General features: G+C 38.4%; 3 protein-coding genes across 4 annotated transcripts in view; 2 read left to right on the forward strand and 1 right to left on the reverse strand.

The window, feature by feature from the left end:
• Positions 1 to 3,471, reverse strand: part of LOC103992092 (uncharacterized) — a 22,157-nt gene extending 18,686 nt beyond the window's left edge. For both annotated transcript variants that reach the window (XM_065117669.1, XM_009411682.3), the window contains exons 1-2: positions 3,277 to 3,471; positions 122 to 321 (exon numbers count right to left, since the gene is read on the reverse strand). In XM_065117669.1, coding sequence (XP_064973741.1) covers positions 122 to 321; positions 3,277 to 3,466 — 390 coding nt within the window. In that variant the 5' untranslated portion in view covers positions 3,467 to 3,471. The remainder of the gene's footprint in view (positions 1 to 121; positions 322 to 3,276) is intronic.
• A 4,550-nt stretch (positions 3,472 to 8,021) lies between these two features.
• LOC135616174 (S-type anion channel SLAH1-like) lies at positions 8,022 to 9,941 on the forward strand. Its single transcript, XM_065115359.1, has 2 exons — positions 8,022 to 8,986; positions 9,570 to 9,941. Exons 1-2 carry the CDS (start codon positions 8,123 to 8,125, stop codon positions 9,858 to 9,860), a joined length of 1,155 nt encoding a protein of 384 aa, XP_064971431.1. The 5' UTR covers positions 8,022 to 8,122; the 3' UTR covers positions 9,861 to 9,941.
• A 2,476-nt stretch (positions 9,942 to 12,417) lies between these two features.
• On the forward strand, positions 12,418 to 15,767 carry LOC103992091 (nucleolar GTP-binding protein 1). Its single transcript, XM_009411680.3, has 2 exons — positions 12,418 to 12,497; positions 13,255 to 15,767. The coding sequence occupies exon 2, from the start codon at positions 13,307 to 13,309 to the stop codon at positions 15,347 to 15,349; it is 2,043 nt and encodes a 680-aa protein (XP_009409955.2). The 5' UTR covers positions 12,418 to 12,497; positions 13,255 to 13,306; the 3' UTR covers positions 15,350 to 15,767.
• The last annotated feature ends 220 nt before the right edge of the window (positions 15,768 to 15,987 follow it).

The following is a 15,987-nucleotide window of genomic DNA, read 5'->3' on the forward strand; positions in this document are numbered from 1 at the left end:
AAAGTAATAAACAATATAGTGATAAACAAAAATATTAGATGGAAAACACCAAACTTATTTAACAATAAGGTGAATATACACAATTAACCCCCCATGAGTTGGTGGTATCATGAATTTTCACCTCATTAATCTTTGATGAAAGCTTATCAAGAACCTCAATGCGATTCTTTGATTTCTTTAAGGCCTGCATCAACTTCTTCTTTTGTATGAGTAGCTCCCTTGCCTCAGTTTCCTTTCCAACTTGGATGCTCATAGCAGCTCTGCTTCGAAGATTCTCAGCTGCCTCTGTTAGACGCATGAGCCTCAATCGTGCAGCATTGGCTGGCACAAGAAAGAATGCTTTAGAGTATCAATAATCTGCATATGAGCCATAAATATTGTTCAATCTAGTTGAAAATATGGTCAATCAGTGCGACACCTGAGAAGATTTTCACTTACATGTTCACAAGAAAAAGAAAGAATACTTGGGAACTATAAGAAACAGAAATGTAGCTAGATTAACACCTGACAATGCCCAATGGCAGAGGAAACCACACAAAAAACTCGTCGGTGGTTCCTATTAAGAATATGTACTTCAGATTCCTGAGATGGCTGGCCCTTTGCTACTCCAAAGAAGCACCAGCCTATAGTGAATTCTTCATATCTAACTCTAAAATAATGATCGTAGCCAAGTTATATTTTAAGATCAATAGTGAATTCATCATATCTAACTCTAAAATAATGATCGTATCCAAGGTTATATTTTAAGATCAAGTTCGGTCAGAAAAAAACGACCAGGTCAAGACGAATCAAAAAATATTTAGACAATGAAAAAAAAAGAGGAAAAAAGAAATAAAAATACTCAATCATATTCTATAAATATGCTTGATTAAAAAAATAAAAAGGAGAAAGAGGAGAGTAGGAGGGAGGAAAAATAGCTAGGAAACTCTCTAATTGTTATGAAAACCCATCTTCATCGAGCAGTCTGCAGTTGTAGGTTGTTGGACCCCATGTAAGGTGACAGTTATCAGGCTCATATAGTTAGAATTGGATATTTCCACTATAAAATACAATTGGAGAGGATTCTTACGTGAAACTTGATCTTGTGTGACATAGGATTAAGACACTTATGATTATCCTTTTCCTCACTCTCTTTGCTTCCCCTCTATCTCACTATCCTTCTGTAGTATGACAGTAGTGTCATGCAACAATGACAATAATAGAATCCAACTTTTTGAGATCTCATTCTTCCTCTTCTCTCGCTGTCCACATCTTTTGTTCCTCTTATAGTTGTTGCATGTGGTAATTGCAATCAATAATGCTCCTCCTACTCTTTCTCTATTCCTTTCCTTTTCTTTCCCTCTTTTTCTCCCTCTTCTTCCTCTAATACTAACTGATGGTGTGATTTCTAGTAATTAGATTGAGAAATTAGGCATAAATGTTTTGAGCCAGTGGTTTAGTCTTATTAAGTCAATGATTTGGTTAACCCATCCAATCGAGTCATGACAGTATGAGACTATTTCCGCTCACAATATTTACTGAGGTTGAACATGATCCAATAGACGATTGTATTTATGCTGGTGTCAAAACCATTCTCCCGAGAGGAACAACATGGCATAGAGGGGAGAATAATGAATGAACCAAGAAACTTAAATAATAATAATGTGACCCTTAGGTTGTCACACCAGTACAACCCCTAACTCCTATCTTGCTAAAACCCCAAGCCCCTGATGTTGGTCTGAAGTTGCAACAAAGATTGAGTTGGTAGTACGAAATTACAATTTACAATCTCATGAAAGGAAACCAAAAAGATTCATAATGTATTCATGATTGTGTTGAATTAATTATAGCAACTATAAAGGACAAGACAACCATCGAACCATGCAATTGAGTTTCGTATTCTACAAAATCAAATTAAATAATAAATTTTCAGAAAATTCTGTTCTCTAATTTCATGGCTGTCGAAGCCTAATTTATGCTGAAATTTCATCCTATATCAAAGCTAGGTCTGATGATGCTTGGTTTGTTCATATAGTCAAGACTACTTGGTCTACCACATAGTTGGAATTAAGAAGAGTAATGATGTCATTCCCACAGAACTTCATGAAATTTTCTTATTCATTTAATCTTAGTAGTCCCCTCAACAATTCAAATCAGAAGGTGAAATAATTGGAAGAACACAACTGGTATGCTTCTCATTGGATCGTCAGACATGAAACATTAACTGGGAGAAAATTGAATATATAATTGGTCTACAACTTTTAGTGCTCCTAATGCTAGCAAAAATTTCACTTTGGCAATGCCAACCAATAGCCCTTTAGGACTTGAGTACATTCATCAGTCTCTCAAATATGATGTTGTAGTTGGAAAACCAGAAACCTTTTGATATTTAAGAAACACAATGAAAACACTAATGCAATTTTAATTCTTGCATGCATGGGCATCTAGGAAGGTAGTTATTTGGTATGGGCTGCAATAGAAGTTAGGATGGACTTATTCCGTAGTTAATGGAATCTAATTAGATATGCAGTTATTTCATGGAGATTAGCAGACCGTAGGTGTTACCTAAGGACTAGAGTGTTGGGAGAGCATAGATGAGTCCTTATGTTATACGAAAGGGAGATCAAGAATGCAGTAGGGAAAATTATTTGGTTAACAATTTTTTTAATCTTATTTCTTGTTTAGGGCAGTCATCTCAAAATTTGGCTACTAATTTCTCCTTCTTGCCAAATTTACCAATCCATTATAAGGAAGGAGAGAATCCAATATTGACACTATTTCTGGGCTTTGAGCTACAAAGTACAGCCTATGGATCAATGGTGAATCTAGTAGGATAATTGGGTGTCCAAAAAAAGGGGAAAATCAGGTTTCACCAATTTTTCTGGGACTTTGGTATAAGTCACACTAATTGTGAAGGCACCTATTGCTCTTTCCTATCTGCATCTATCGCTCTTTCTTACTCAAGAATCAGTCACATTTTCTTGAACAAGATACGTAAAAGGAAGAAAAAAAACATAACAGCAGGAAAACGAATTATACCGCCGGTTTCCCACAAATTTGCTTCTGGACTTGAATTCTCCCCCTTACATATTCAATCATCAAAATTATAGTAACATAAGAAGCAGAGACATGATACGTGACTTAATATGCTCGTTCCGGTCTCTAAATCCAGATTCCCTGACGCGAATTCCTCGTCGAGAAATCATAAAAATTACAAATTTTGGATCACACCATGGCATAGAACACAGTTTCATCTTGTAGTACTCGCATATAAGGAAGAGAGAGGGAAAGGGTTACCTTTGGAGCGGGTGGCCTCCGCCTCGGCGCGAAGTTGGTCGAGTTGAATGCGCAGCTGGCGTGAGCCGGCGTCGCGGTGGAGAGGATGGCAGAGGGCCACCACGAAGGGCGCCGTCGTCTTGCGTGCCCTAATTGGAGTGCCGCCGATGCTCCACGGCGGGATAACGACTCCTCCGTACTGCAAAGTCATCCTTCTCTTTGATACCTGATACAAATTATATAATTATATATATATATATATATATATAATTCTATTTATTTTACTTTCAACCAACGGTTTCAATAATAATGTAGAATGTGAAGAAATCTATAGAGAATTTAAATGAAAAATCAGTACTTATGGAACCCAAAATCTAATTCTCACCTCCCATGAGAGGAATTTATTCTAATTTTTAGTTTCACATATTCTCTCTCTCTCTCTCTCTCTCTCTCTCTCTCTGAGAACTCGTTTTGCTTGCGTTAAATTTTGATACAAAATATTCTATATTCTTTGTATGGACTTGAATCCAAGACATAGCAACTGCAGAATGATGCATTGACTTTCCTATCAATAATTAAAATATTTAGCAAGTAGACTAGTTGGTATCTACCAATGAAAATTGAGCTCGGACAGACACTAAACATCTTAAACAATTTTTCTCCCTTTTTTTTTTTCCTTCATCTTGTAATAGACATTATCATTTTACATAACGACACTGTAACATTGTCCGCTTAATGTGCATGCTTTCTTTTTGCTAATCGATTGCATCATACATTCCATATTTTGATTTCCATCACTTGGACTTTATGAAAGCGGCTAAATATATTCCCCTAAATTTATTAATTTCGGAATATACTTGAAAATAATTGGAAAGTAAGGAATATTTCATCTTTACGTGGAATATTTTATTCCCTTTGACCTGATTTGATGATATTTATCTCCTTATGATTTAATTCTACTCAAATCACCTAGATAGAGTAATTAATAGGATTTGTTAATTTAAAAAATTATTTATTTTTTCTTGATTGAATCCTAGATATAATTAAATTGCTCCCTGTCCCCATCCCACGGTGAGTGGAGCGAGGTTCCGACTCAAATAGAGAGGTGCCAATGTTCGAGAGGTAGGTCCTCTAACTCTCCATTTTTATTATTATGTAAATCTTTTTTTTTTCATGGTTATGATAGGTATAGTCTGATAGGTGAATTTTTGAACAAACAAACTTTAAGAATTTTTTAAATAGTGCTCCAACTTTAAGAAATTTTCATAGAATTGTTTTAAAAAAAAATTAATTATTCTACCTTTATTGATCCTCACACTCTGTCTAACCTCTGATCGCGCCTCCGCCTCGCTAATCACTCATCGCCCATGGTGGTAAACACGATCGTGTGCTGAGGCAACCAACAGTAGAGGTCATGCTCTTACCAGATTTCAATAACCACCTCCATCACTCGTAGGCTCTCATTATTGTCGATCGTGGATGAGAAAGGAGAGGGGACAGCCCATGCTATCGGTGCATGGTTCAAGGGATTGCCATAGGTCTCACTATTAATCATAGGGGGCAGGGGTATGCCTTCGCTATCATTTATAAACTTCCTTGTGTCATCGATGAGCGAAGAAAGAGAAAGGACAGCCTACACAATCTTACCTTCAATCTTTTCTTTTGGAGGTGGGGACAAGGGGTCTTCATTGTCCATAGAGACAAGGGAGATATATGGAGGTTGGGGTAAACATAATCAATGTTTTTTTTTTTTTTTTCTGAGAATTTGTCCCAATCTAATTTTAATAAAAATTTAAAATTATTATATTATACCAATCCATGTGTAAAACCCTAATGTACTATCATAAATTCACTAAATTCAGAATAAATATTTGATTTCTTTTGATTGAAGATATGGTAACGGTGAACAATAGGGAGGGCATCACGAGCCATTATATAGAAGAAAAAAATTTTAATAGATCGATTAAGAAAATTTAAAATATTTTAAAATTAACAAATCCTATTAATTATCTAAACTATGTTATTTGATTAGATTTCAATTATATCTAAGAATAAAAATATAATCAAATCAGGTTGAACGAAATAAAATATTCTATATAGGGTGAAATATTCCCTACTTTCTATTTATTTTCGATTTTATTCCGAATTTATTAAATTTAGGATATTACATAAGGGTTTTACATGTGGATAAGTATAATACAATAATAAAATAATTTTAAAATTAATAAAAATTTATCAAATCAGACTATGCTTATCATTATTATGAAAATATATAACTTACAAGAAAAGTGAAAAATCAGAGAATATACCTCTTAGCAACTCAATCAGGTCATTCATTATATAGGGAAGGGGAAGGAATTTTAGTAAATCTAGGAATTAATCGAGAAATTTTGAAATAATATTTTAAAATTAAGAAATCCTATTAATTACCTAGTCTAGGTAGGTTATTTGATTACATTTAAATCATATCTCAGGATAATATCATCAAATCAGATCAGGCAATAAAATATTTCAGACACGGTGAAATATTCCCTACTTTTCAATTATTTTTAGATTTATTCTGAATTATTCTTACAGTAAAATAACAAATTTTATATATAATCAAAACTAAACTTGTAATCTAGACTGAACAGGGTTTTTTTGCACTTGGACAGGTATAATACAGCAACATTCCTATTTAAGATCTTTGATTACTTAACATACTTTTTCTTGTTTTTTTGACCAAAACAGGTTAAGTAGATGTCAATGACATTAGATTTTGTGTATTTTGGATGAATTTCTTTTCTGGACTTCATCTGAACATGATTGTCAAAGAGAGAAATGATCACACTATGAACACATTCAAGAGCTTCGTGGCACAACTCATGAAGATATATATATTATTTATCAGATGTGGAGCTAAGGGAAGTAGGCTCCTGTTCATGAATGATGGTGGTGTTTGTGTGATAAAGTTTGACGTGTAATCCTAAGGCAGTGCTAACCAGTTGATACTGACCTAAAGTAGTGCTGTCCACTTCACTTCATCCCTCCATGCCTGCATGGGCAGAGCACTTTGTCTCCCTTGGCTTAACTGGTACGGCAATGAACATATCAAATGAACACATGCAGTGCCTCTTTTATCTCAGTATCGTTTAACAAAACTATTACGTAGCTCTTTATGCAGGAAATAACTGAAACTACTGTTGTCAGATGCTCATGTAGAGCATGCTGTGATGGTGGAAGTGTTGCTTTTAAGTACCTGTTGATATGTGAAACACAAGTGATGTATCATCGTTCACCAGCTACTCCCTACTATGTTCAAGAAAAAATATCATGCTTAGCGAAGAAGGAGCAGAAGAGGAAGAAACATACATAGCATACAATCATTCTTTCCAGCATGATGCTATGCAGCAATCACCTTGTTAATAAAATCATATTTTGAATATTTATCTGTTGATTATGTTAGGTGTTAATTAGGTCAGATTGCTATCTGTTGATTCCTTACTTCAACCTGACAGTTTGCAGGACTTTGAAGAGCTGCAGCTCAAATATTCAGATATTCTGATATTGTTCAACATTAATAATAAATTCTTAAAGTTTGAACATGTTTCTTTAGTCATCATCGAACAATCGGTAGAGATCTATTATGAGATCTAAAATAGTGCTGTAGGATGTCAGAGGTGTAAGATAACCTTTCATCCTTTTCGATTTGTGATCGAGACTGGTATTGAAGGTGTTTTTGAAAATTTTTTCTCCTTAAGGAATTGATAGATGAATTTGTGCTGTAATCTTAGCCTAAATTCGAGCTTTGACTGCTGGATTAATAGAATTTATAGCAAGGACTTTATGCAGCTTTCTATCTTATGCCTCATAAAGATTTATCATCTTGTTTAAGAATATCAATATGATAAGATATGATAGAACATTGTTTCCCTTATTCTTCATGCTATCTTATCTCTCATCTCCATCTCATTTCTCATTTAGACACGACATGAGTGGGGGGGGGGGGGGTGACGATGAAAAATCTATACATTCTTTATATATATTTTTTAACTAATTCATTAATTTTTTTTTAAAAAAATCATTATCAAAATTAATTAATAATATTTAATTTTATAAATAATAATAATAATTAAATGTTGAATTTATTACTTAGACATGTAGGGTGAAGAATTTAAATATCTAAAGGGATATATACGTGATGTCAAAGTATATGGAGGTGTCTATATGATATATTTACAATGTGGAGGAATAAATGTGCTGTTCTTAAATTTTTGAAAGAATAAATATATAGAATCCTAAATGGAAAAGATAAAAAAGCTTCTTGAAACCTCAATATCTGACAGTCTTATAGCTAAACATTGTTCTCAGTTTGATGTAATTATCTTCTGCTTTTAAGGTAACATCAGAAGTCAAACAATTGGTACTCAGTTTGACTCCGCGGCACAATTCTAAAATTTCACCAAAATTACAGGTTTACTGCGCTAAATCTCATAGCTTAGCAAAAGTAATGGTGCGCTGTATCCAATACACGTCGACCAACAACGTGTACCACACTCACCCACCTCCACGTGCGTTTGACCTTCCCAGACATTCTCTTTGCCAAATGACCTCATAATATTCTAAAGTTTGGACCCAATTTCCATATATTATCTCCAAAAGCAAAAACAAATTCGCCTTCTTTTTCTCCGAGCTTCAAAGTCCAACATGGCAAGGACATGGATCACTATGTTCCAGACAGCAACAGTGGAAAGAGAACTCATTCCAATCTATATATATCCTCTTGTTTGTGCAAGAATTTAGTGTGGCCATAAGCTTGAGATCCACAGAGTTAGATAGGTTATCACCTTCTCCCTCTTTCCTCTTCTTTCTTATCTTGTCTTCATTCATGAAGGGAAAAGAGCAGCAACTCCCTATCACGGCCGCCGCCGCCGCCGCCATTTCGTCAACCTGCAAAGCTCCAACCGAGGTGCTCAACTTGGCAACCATGAAAGCTCTGTCCAAGCTCACCGGCTTCCATGCCGGTTACTTCCGCATCAGCCTGTCTCTCTGCTGCCAGGCCCTCCTCTGGAAGACCCTCAGCGAGCCGAGCACCGACTCCCACGCTCTCCGCACGGTGATCCACATGCTCCCCTCCGCCACGTACGTCCTCCTTTGGTCCGTCGCGCTCCTCATCCTCGCCACGCTTTCCGTGCTCTATGGCCTCCGCTGCCTCTTCAGGTTCCGCTGCGTGCAGGCGGAGTTCTCTCACCACGTCGGCGTGAACTACCTCTTCACGCCATGGATCTCGTGGCTCCTCCTGCTCCAGTCCGTCCCCTTCCTCCACCCGGGCGCAGCCTTGTACCGTGTGCTTTGGTGGGTGTTCGCCGTCCCCATCCTCATGCTCGACGTGAAGATCTACGGCCAATGTTTCACCAAGGGGAGGAGGTTCCTGTCGATGGTGGCAAACCCGACGAGCCAGATCACGGTGATCGGGAACCTGGTCGGGTCGCGAGCGGCGGCGAGGATGGGGTGTGAGGAGATCGCGACGTTCATGTTCTCCCTCGGCATGGCGCACTACCTCGTGCTGTTCGTGACTCTGTACCAGCGCTTCGTCGGGAGCAGCAGCCTCCCATCGATTCTTCGCCCCGTCTTCTTCCTGTTCATCGCCGCCCCCAGCATGGCCAGCTTGGCCTGGGATTCCATCTCCGGATCGTTCGACACGGGCTCGAAGATGCTCTTCTTCCTCTCCCTCTTCCTCTTTGCCTCCCTGGTAATCACCCCATCACTTCTTCTCATGCATGGCTCTTCTTTGTCGACGGTGAAGGCATGGAAATGGGAGAGAAATCTTCATAGGACACGGATCAAAACTGTCGTTATCAACCAAAAGAACATTGGATCTAGAGTTCTGATTTGACGCGGTTGCTCGAATCAACCATCAATAGGGACGAACAAACACTTGATGCATTGCCGAGATATCTCAAATGACTTCCTGTAATCCGGCATCATCAACTTTAGACGAGTTATGCGACTTCAACACGTTCATTAGTTTATTCCCTTCGTGACTGCTTTGATCCACCGAAAAGGAAAAGCGCGACCTAAAGTCAAAAAGTAAAAGCTTGAGGCTAAAGCGGGTGCAGAAGACGCAAAGTTGCGTCGCATACACGTTAGCAGATAGCGTTGGCAATAAAGAACGGAAAGATGGTAAGGCCACCAAGTAGCACAGTCCACGTAAGAAGGTCGAGAACTCGAATTCTGCAGTCCCTTTCCACCCTCCCAACTCATCAGTCGAACAAGTCGACGCATGCATGGATCTCTCTATTGGTTTCTGACGTGGACGTCGATGGCCCGTGCAGGTTTCAAGGCCGGCGCTGTTCAAGCGGTCGATGAGGCGGTTCAACGTGGCATGGTGGGCGTACTCGTTCCCTCTGACCGTGCTGGCGCTGGCGGCGACGGAGTACGCGCAGGAGGTGAAGGGAGGAGCATCCAACGCCCTAATGCTCATCCTCGCAGTCCTCTCCGTTACGGTGACCGTCGCCCTCGTCGTCTTCACCGCGGTCAAGGCCGGCGACCTCTTTCCCGGCGGCGACGACCCGTTTGCACCGCAGCGTGATGCACAGGAGTCTCGGCAATATATATATACATGAGAGAAGTGGAGATCGGTGTAGATGAGACTGTTCGATGGATACGGTGGATCTTGTAACCATTTTGATGACGAACGAGTTGTATGTAAATTAATTAACATTTTATTTGTTAATTTCTGGGGGCAAAAAAAGCAGGTTTTATTTTATTTTTTTAATCTTTGAGATGGAATGAAGGAATAATCATAATTGGCGTTTAATAATTAATTAAAAGGGAATTCAGAAAATATTATGGAGGAACTTGCAAAAGAAAATTAAAACAAAAGGATATTTTTGGTTGCTACCTAAAATAACAATTTAAACAGCATTCAGTGAGGTCGGAACCATCTACAGGAGAAGAAGAAGAAGAAGAAGAAGAAGAAGAAGAAGACAAAGCTCTCCATCTAGATCTGATTTCCCTAGGCAAAAGCTGCAGGAGAGCAGCACCATGTGAAATCCATCTCCGGCCATGAACATGATATGCGCAATGGTTGAGAATATGCTCATTGGACTGGATGATGCCTCTGCACAGACTGCATTCCTCGTCCAAAAGTAAAGAAAATTTTTAAGGTGACTTGTCGAATCCTGCAAATTCCTTAGAGGTGGGTGCTCTTTGGGGATGAATAATAAGTAATTCATACATCACCACTTGATTATTTTTCTCTAACTCATTAGATATTCTTATTTATTTATTTATATATCATGCAACAAACGATTTCTCTAATTTTTAAGTTTTTGAGTGTTTATGAGTTTCTCTCATGGTGTCTAGAGAGGATGAAAAAAATATATATATTTTAAATTTTATGTAAAAATATATAAAAAAAAAATTATGCTTGAGTGAAGATAACTCAAGAGTCATTGAACCATGTTAAATCTGATATATTTTTTATTATTAATATCTGCGATTTTATTTAGTCCTCTAAATTCTTTTCTTTCATCCAACATCGTCAATGGAACTAGATGATTGATTAATTAAATTAAACTATTAATAAAAAAAAATTAATCAATCAATTCAATCTTGTGCTGATAGGCTTGATATACGATCGAAACTCGAGTACGGTACAAGTCTAAACGATGATATATTTTTAATCAAAGATAAAAATAAAAAAAAAATACAAGACTTAACTCTGAACATACAAAGTATCGAAGCAAAAAGTGGTGTGATGGTGGGAGAACTGAAAGTGCTCAACATTTTCACCTTAAAATGTTGAACATCCTTCACTTTCACCGTCTTCATGCTGCACATACATCACTACCATCTTCTTTCTCGAAGTTAGTTATCTAACAATTCTGCAAGCACTGCACAAATCAGTACCCAAAAAGTTATATATTCTTAGTAGTTAAGGTTTGGGTTTGAAGCAAAGCCTTCTTCTCGAGGTTGGCTAAGTTTTTTCCTGTGACACTCGTGGCACTGCATTTTACCGTGTGGTCGAAGCTGTCTCGAAAGAACTGAAGGTTACATGCTTAGTCCTGAAGGTTAGGGTAGGGTTTGAAGTCGGTCATTTGCAGCTTCTCGTAGTATGAGAATTAACTCCAGTTTTGTAGTATGAGAAGAATGAGGAATTTTATTTTCTTTCTATCTATCAAGATGTCAGACAAAGGATCAGATCAAACAGGGAATCTCTTGGATTCTCAAAGTCACAAGGGAGGGACAACTGCACAAGCTCTTAAGGAAAAAAAAAAGCAGGTCAAAATAAAAAATCTATTATAGAAAAAATAAAAACTGGAATCAACACAATGATTACAACCTTTTTTTCTTAATTTTTTTTGGAAACATATTGCCTTCATGCGCTTCCTAAAAAGATACACAACTTTTTCTTAATCAATCGTTGATGCTACTATAAATGAACGAATGACTTTGACTTTAATAATCAAATTTATTTATTTATTTATATGAATATATTTTTTATTTATTATATATTTGGGCCATACAAAATTTTTATAAGATACATACATACATACATACATACATACATACATACATTTATTTATTTTATTTATTTACTTAGTAATTTAAATAAAAAATATTTTTATTTTTTAATAAATATTAAAAACATTAGAATGATAGATAAATTTATCATAAAATATTTAATAAACTTTTGAAATTTAATTTTACCCAATAATATATTTTAATACATATTTAAAGAGTATTTATTCTATAATTATATATTCACTCAAAAGGAAAACTTTTTTTGACTATATATTAATTAATAATGCAAATGTATTCTTCCCAAACCAACCTCATAATCTTCGTAACAACTATTCTCCTACGTGGGGTTAACTGCCCACGTCGTCCGACGCTGTCCTCGATAGATGAGATTGAGACCGTCGGCGGAGCCTGACTACCCAAACCCGATAACCCAAAAGCTTATATTTGAATCCTCACCGTAGATCCGTTAACACCACTCGTCCACGCACAGAAGCCGGTTCTCTGTGCTCGTGTGTAAATGTGGTGTTTGATCCGAATCTATGTGGATCCTCATGTTTTGGATATGAAAACCTTATCGATCCGATACCCGCTAGTCTTGTGGGTTCGGACCGACCACAAAAACCCACTATAAAAGGTTGCGAGCCCTTTCAGCGCCCGACTTGTTTTTCCGAGCGGTTTTGGGCAAAACCCTAACCTTCTTCCTTCCGGCGGCTGGAGTCCGCTGTACTTCTCAGGTGATACCTTTTCTCTTCTTCTTTTTCTTTTCATTGACGAATCTGATCTCTCTTTGCGAATCACTCGTGACATGATTTCCGCTTCCTTCGATGCGATTCTGAGAATTGATATTGGAATTTTTTTTTTTTTGGGTGTGGCGTCGTTATTTCCACTTCACACTAATGATTAGGTCGTCTCCTAGATCATGTGTGTGGTGCTAACCCCACATGTAATTTTTTATGAGAGGATCAAAATTGCTGTTTTGATGGTAATCTCCGCGTATCTCTTAGTTCGGATTAGTATCACTTGGAGGATGATCATCAAATGCGATTTTGGGAACAAAAAACTTGTCCTTTTCTGTCCTGGTGGTCTATATGAACAATTGGTATTGTGGCATACAGAATTTCTTGTATTTCCCTTTTATCTATATTTAGGTATATGCTATTAGGCAAGACATAAGCCTTGTGATAAATTTGAATTTGATGAATTATTATCTTACGATCTACTTCGGATATATGGGTTATCAATTGAACGGAATGCAGAAGCAGTGTCATTTCAGTTAATGTTCTTCATGATTTTTTGTAATTGGCAAGAGAAGGTAATCTATAATTTGTAATTGTTCATACTTCTGATAACTGTTCCTCTTATCTGTCAGTTCACCTAGGTATGCAACTAAGATGTAATGACAAGGTTTTTGGATAGCCTTAGACTTTGTCAACTCAGATGTAGATATGTATTATCTTGATCAGATATCTTACAGACTGCATTTTTTTTCAGGAAAGCCAAAGGTTTAAACACAAGAATTTGGTGTGGACAACTGATTGGGAGGATGGTGCAGTACAACTTCAAAAAGATAACTGTTGTCCCTTCTGGGAAGGACTTCATTGACATCATTCTTTCCCGCACACAGCGCCAAACCCCAACTGTCGTCCACAAAGGATATGCCATCTCCCGGCTCCGTGAATTCTACATGCGAAAGGTGAAGTTCACCCAGCAGAACTTCCATGAGAAACTGTCCGCCATCATTGATGAGTTCCCTCGGCTCGATGACATCCACCCCTTTTACGGAGATTTGCTCCATGTACTATACAACAAAGACCACTACAAGCTTGCTCTGGGCCAGGTTAACACGGCTAGGAACATCATTGGGAAGATTGCAAAAGATTATGTTAGGTTACTCAAGTATGGAGACTCATTGTACCGGTGCAAGAGCTTGAAGGTCGCTGCTCTAGGTCGTATGTGCACTGTGATAAAGCGCATCAGCCCTAGTTTGGCTTATTTGGAGCAGATACGGCAGCATATGTCTAGGCTCCCTTCAATTGACCCGAACACCCGTACCATTTTGATCTGTGGGTATCCTAATGTGGGAAAGAGTTCTTTCATGAACAAGGTCACTAGGGCTGATGTTGATGTCCAGCCATATGCTTTCACTACCAAGTCGCTGTTTGTTGGTCACACAGATTACAAATACCTCCGCTACCAGGTGATTGATACTCCTGGGATTCTAGACCGGCCTTTTGAGGACAGAAACATCATAGAAATGTGCAGTATCACAGCTTTGGCGCACTTAAAGGCTGCAGTCTTATTCTTCTTGGACATATCTGGATCCTGTGGTTATAGCATAGAGCAGCAGGCAGCTCTCTTCCACAGCATCAAGTCACTGTTCATGAACAAGCCACTTATTGTTGTTTGTAACAAGATTGATCTGCAGTCACTGGAAGGGCTCTCTGAAGAGGACATGAAATTGGTAACGGAGATGAAAGCTGAGGCCGCCAAAACTATAATAGCCCAAGGCGGAGACTCTAATGATGAGGGAGTCTTGTTGACTATGAGTACCATGACAGACGAGGGAGTCATAGCTGTCAAGAATGCTGCTTGTGAGAGGCTTTTAAATCAGCGGGTGGAGATAAAGATGAAGTCAAAAAAGATCAATGATTGTCTGAACAGGTTTCATGTTGCAATTCCTAAGCCCCGTGACACAAAAGAACGCCCTCCTTGTATTCCTCCAGCAGTTCTGGAAGCTAGAGCGAAGGCTAATGAGGAGAAGGAAAAGAGGAAGCTTGAGAAAGATCTCGAAGAAGAGAATGGTGGAGCTGGTGTTTATTCTGCTAGCCTAAGGAAGCATTATATATTGGCTAATGAGGGATGGAAAGAGGACATTATGCCAGAGATTCTAGATGGGCATAATGTGTATGATTTCATTGATCCTGACATCTTGCTGAGGTTGGAAGAGCTGGAACGAGAAGAGGGTCTTCGTCTTGATGCAGAGGCAGATGGAGGAGATTTTGAGATGGATGGAGAAGAATTGACCGAGGAAGAGCGAGGACTACTCGCTGAGATCAGAAGGAAGAAGAACCTGCTCATCCAAGAGCACAGGATGAAGAAGAGCACTGCCGAGAGCCGTCCTATTGTGCCTAGGAAGTTTGATAAAGACAAAAAGTACACGTCTGAGAGGATGGGAAGACAGCTCTCTGCTTTGGGAATAGACCCTACTGCCGCCATCAATCGTGCACGTGGGAGGTCCCTCTCTAGGAAAGGTCGTAAACGGGAGAGGTCACTTGGCAAAGAAGGTGAAGATGGAGAAGCTATGGATGTCGATGATGAGCAGTCGAACAAGAAGCTGCGTACCAGGTCAAGATCAAGGTCAGCAAGCAGGTCAAGGTCAAAATCAAGGCCACCTGGTGAAGTCACCCCTGGAGAAGGGTTCAAAGACTCTGCTCAGAAACTGAAGGCACTCAAGATAGCTAAGAAGTCAGTTAAGGTGAGAAATAAGGCTGCACGCAAGGGAGAAGCTGATAGAGTAATTCCGAACCTGAAGCCAAAGCATTTGTTCTCTGGGAAGCGCTCTATTGGGAAGACCAGCAGGCGCTAAAGTGATATGCTAATGTGCGGTGCCGTCTCTTACTTGTTATTTAAGCATTCAATTTTGAAAGACTAGCGGGCATCATTTTCGTTATCCGAGCATTCAGTTTCGAGGTGGCATCACTTATATTTGTTATTTAAGCATTCAATTTTGAAAGACTAGCAGGCATCATTTTCGTTATCCGAGTATTCATTCAGTTTCGAAGACTAGCAGCGCTTGGAGAAGAAAAGTATCAACTCGTCGTCCTTTTCATTTTCTAATTTGTTATTTTTGAAAAGGTGGAATCTAGAAGAGTATGGTTGGTTGGTTGTGGTTGATAAACCATTATTAATGTCTGATGCAGGTGGAATGTCATCTGCATATTATCATGGATGAGAATGATGTGTTTGTGGACATTTTTCCCTTCTATCTTTCTTGCGATTATGAATATGAATTGTCCGATGTTGGATAAGATTTCTGCTTTGGATAGCAGACGATGCTAGACGCCACCGGTTCACGTATGTATCTTCCTAATAATCAATTTTTCACACGGATTCCATCCGTATGACAAAAGAGTTTGGTGTTTTGCTGATTCGACGTGCGCAGCTCACTCGGCAAGATCTCAAAGAGATTCCTGAATATTATTATGCCAGAATAAAGCAGTGTTA

This window comes from Musa acuminata, chromosome BXJ2-7 (genome assembly GCF_036884655.1).
Source record: "Musa acuminata AAA Group cultivar baxijiao chromosome BXJ2-7, Cavendish_Baxijiao_AAA, whole genome shotgun sequence".
Lineage (NCBI taxonomy): Eukaryota > Viridiplantae > Streptophyta > Magnoliopsida > Zingiberales > Musaceae > Musa > Musa acuminata.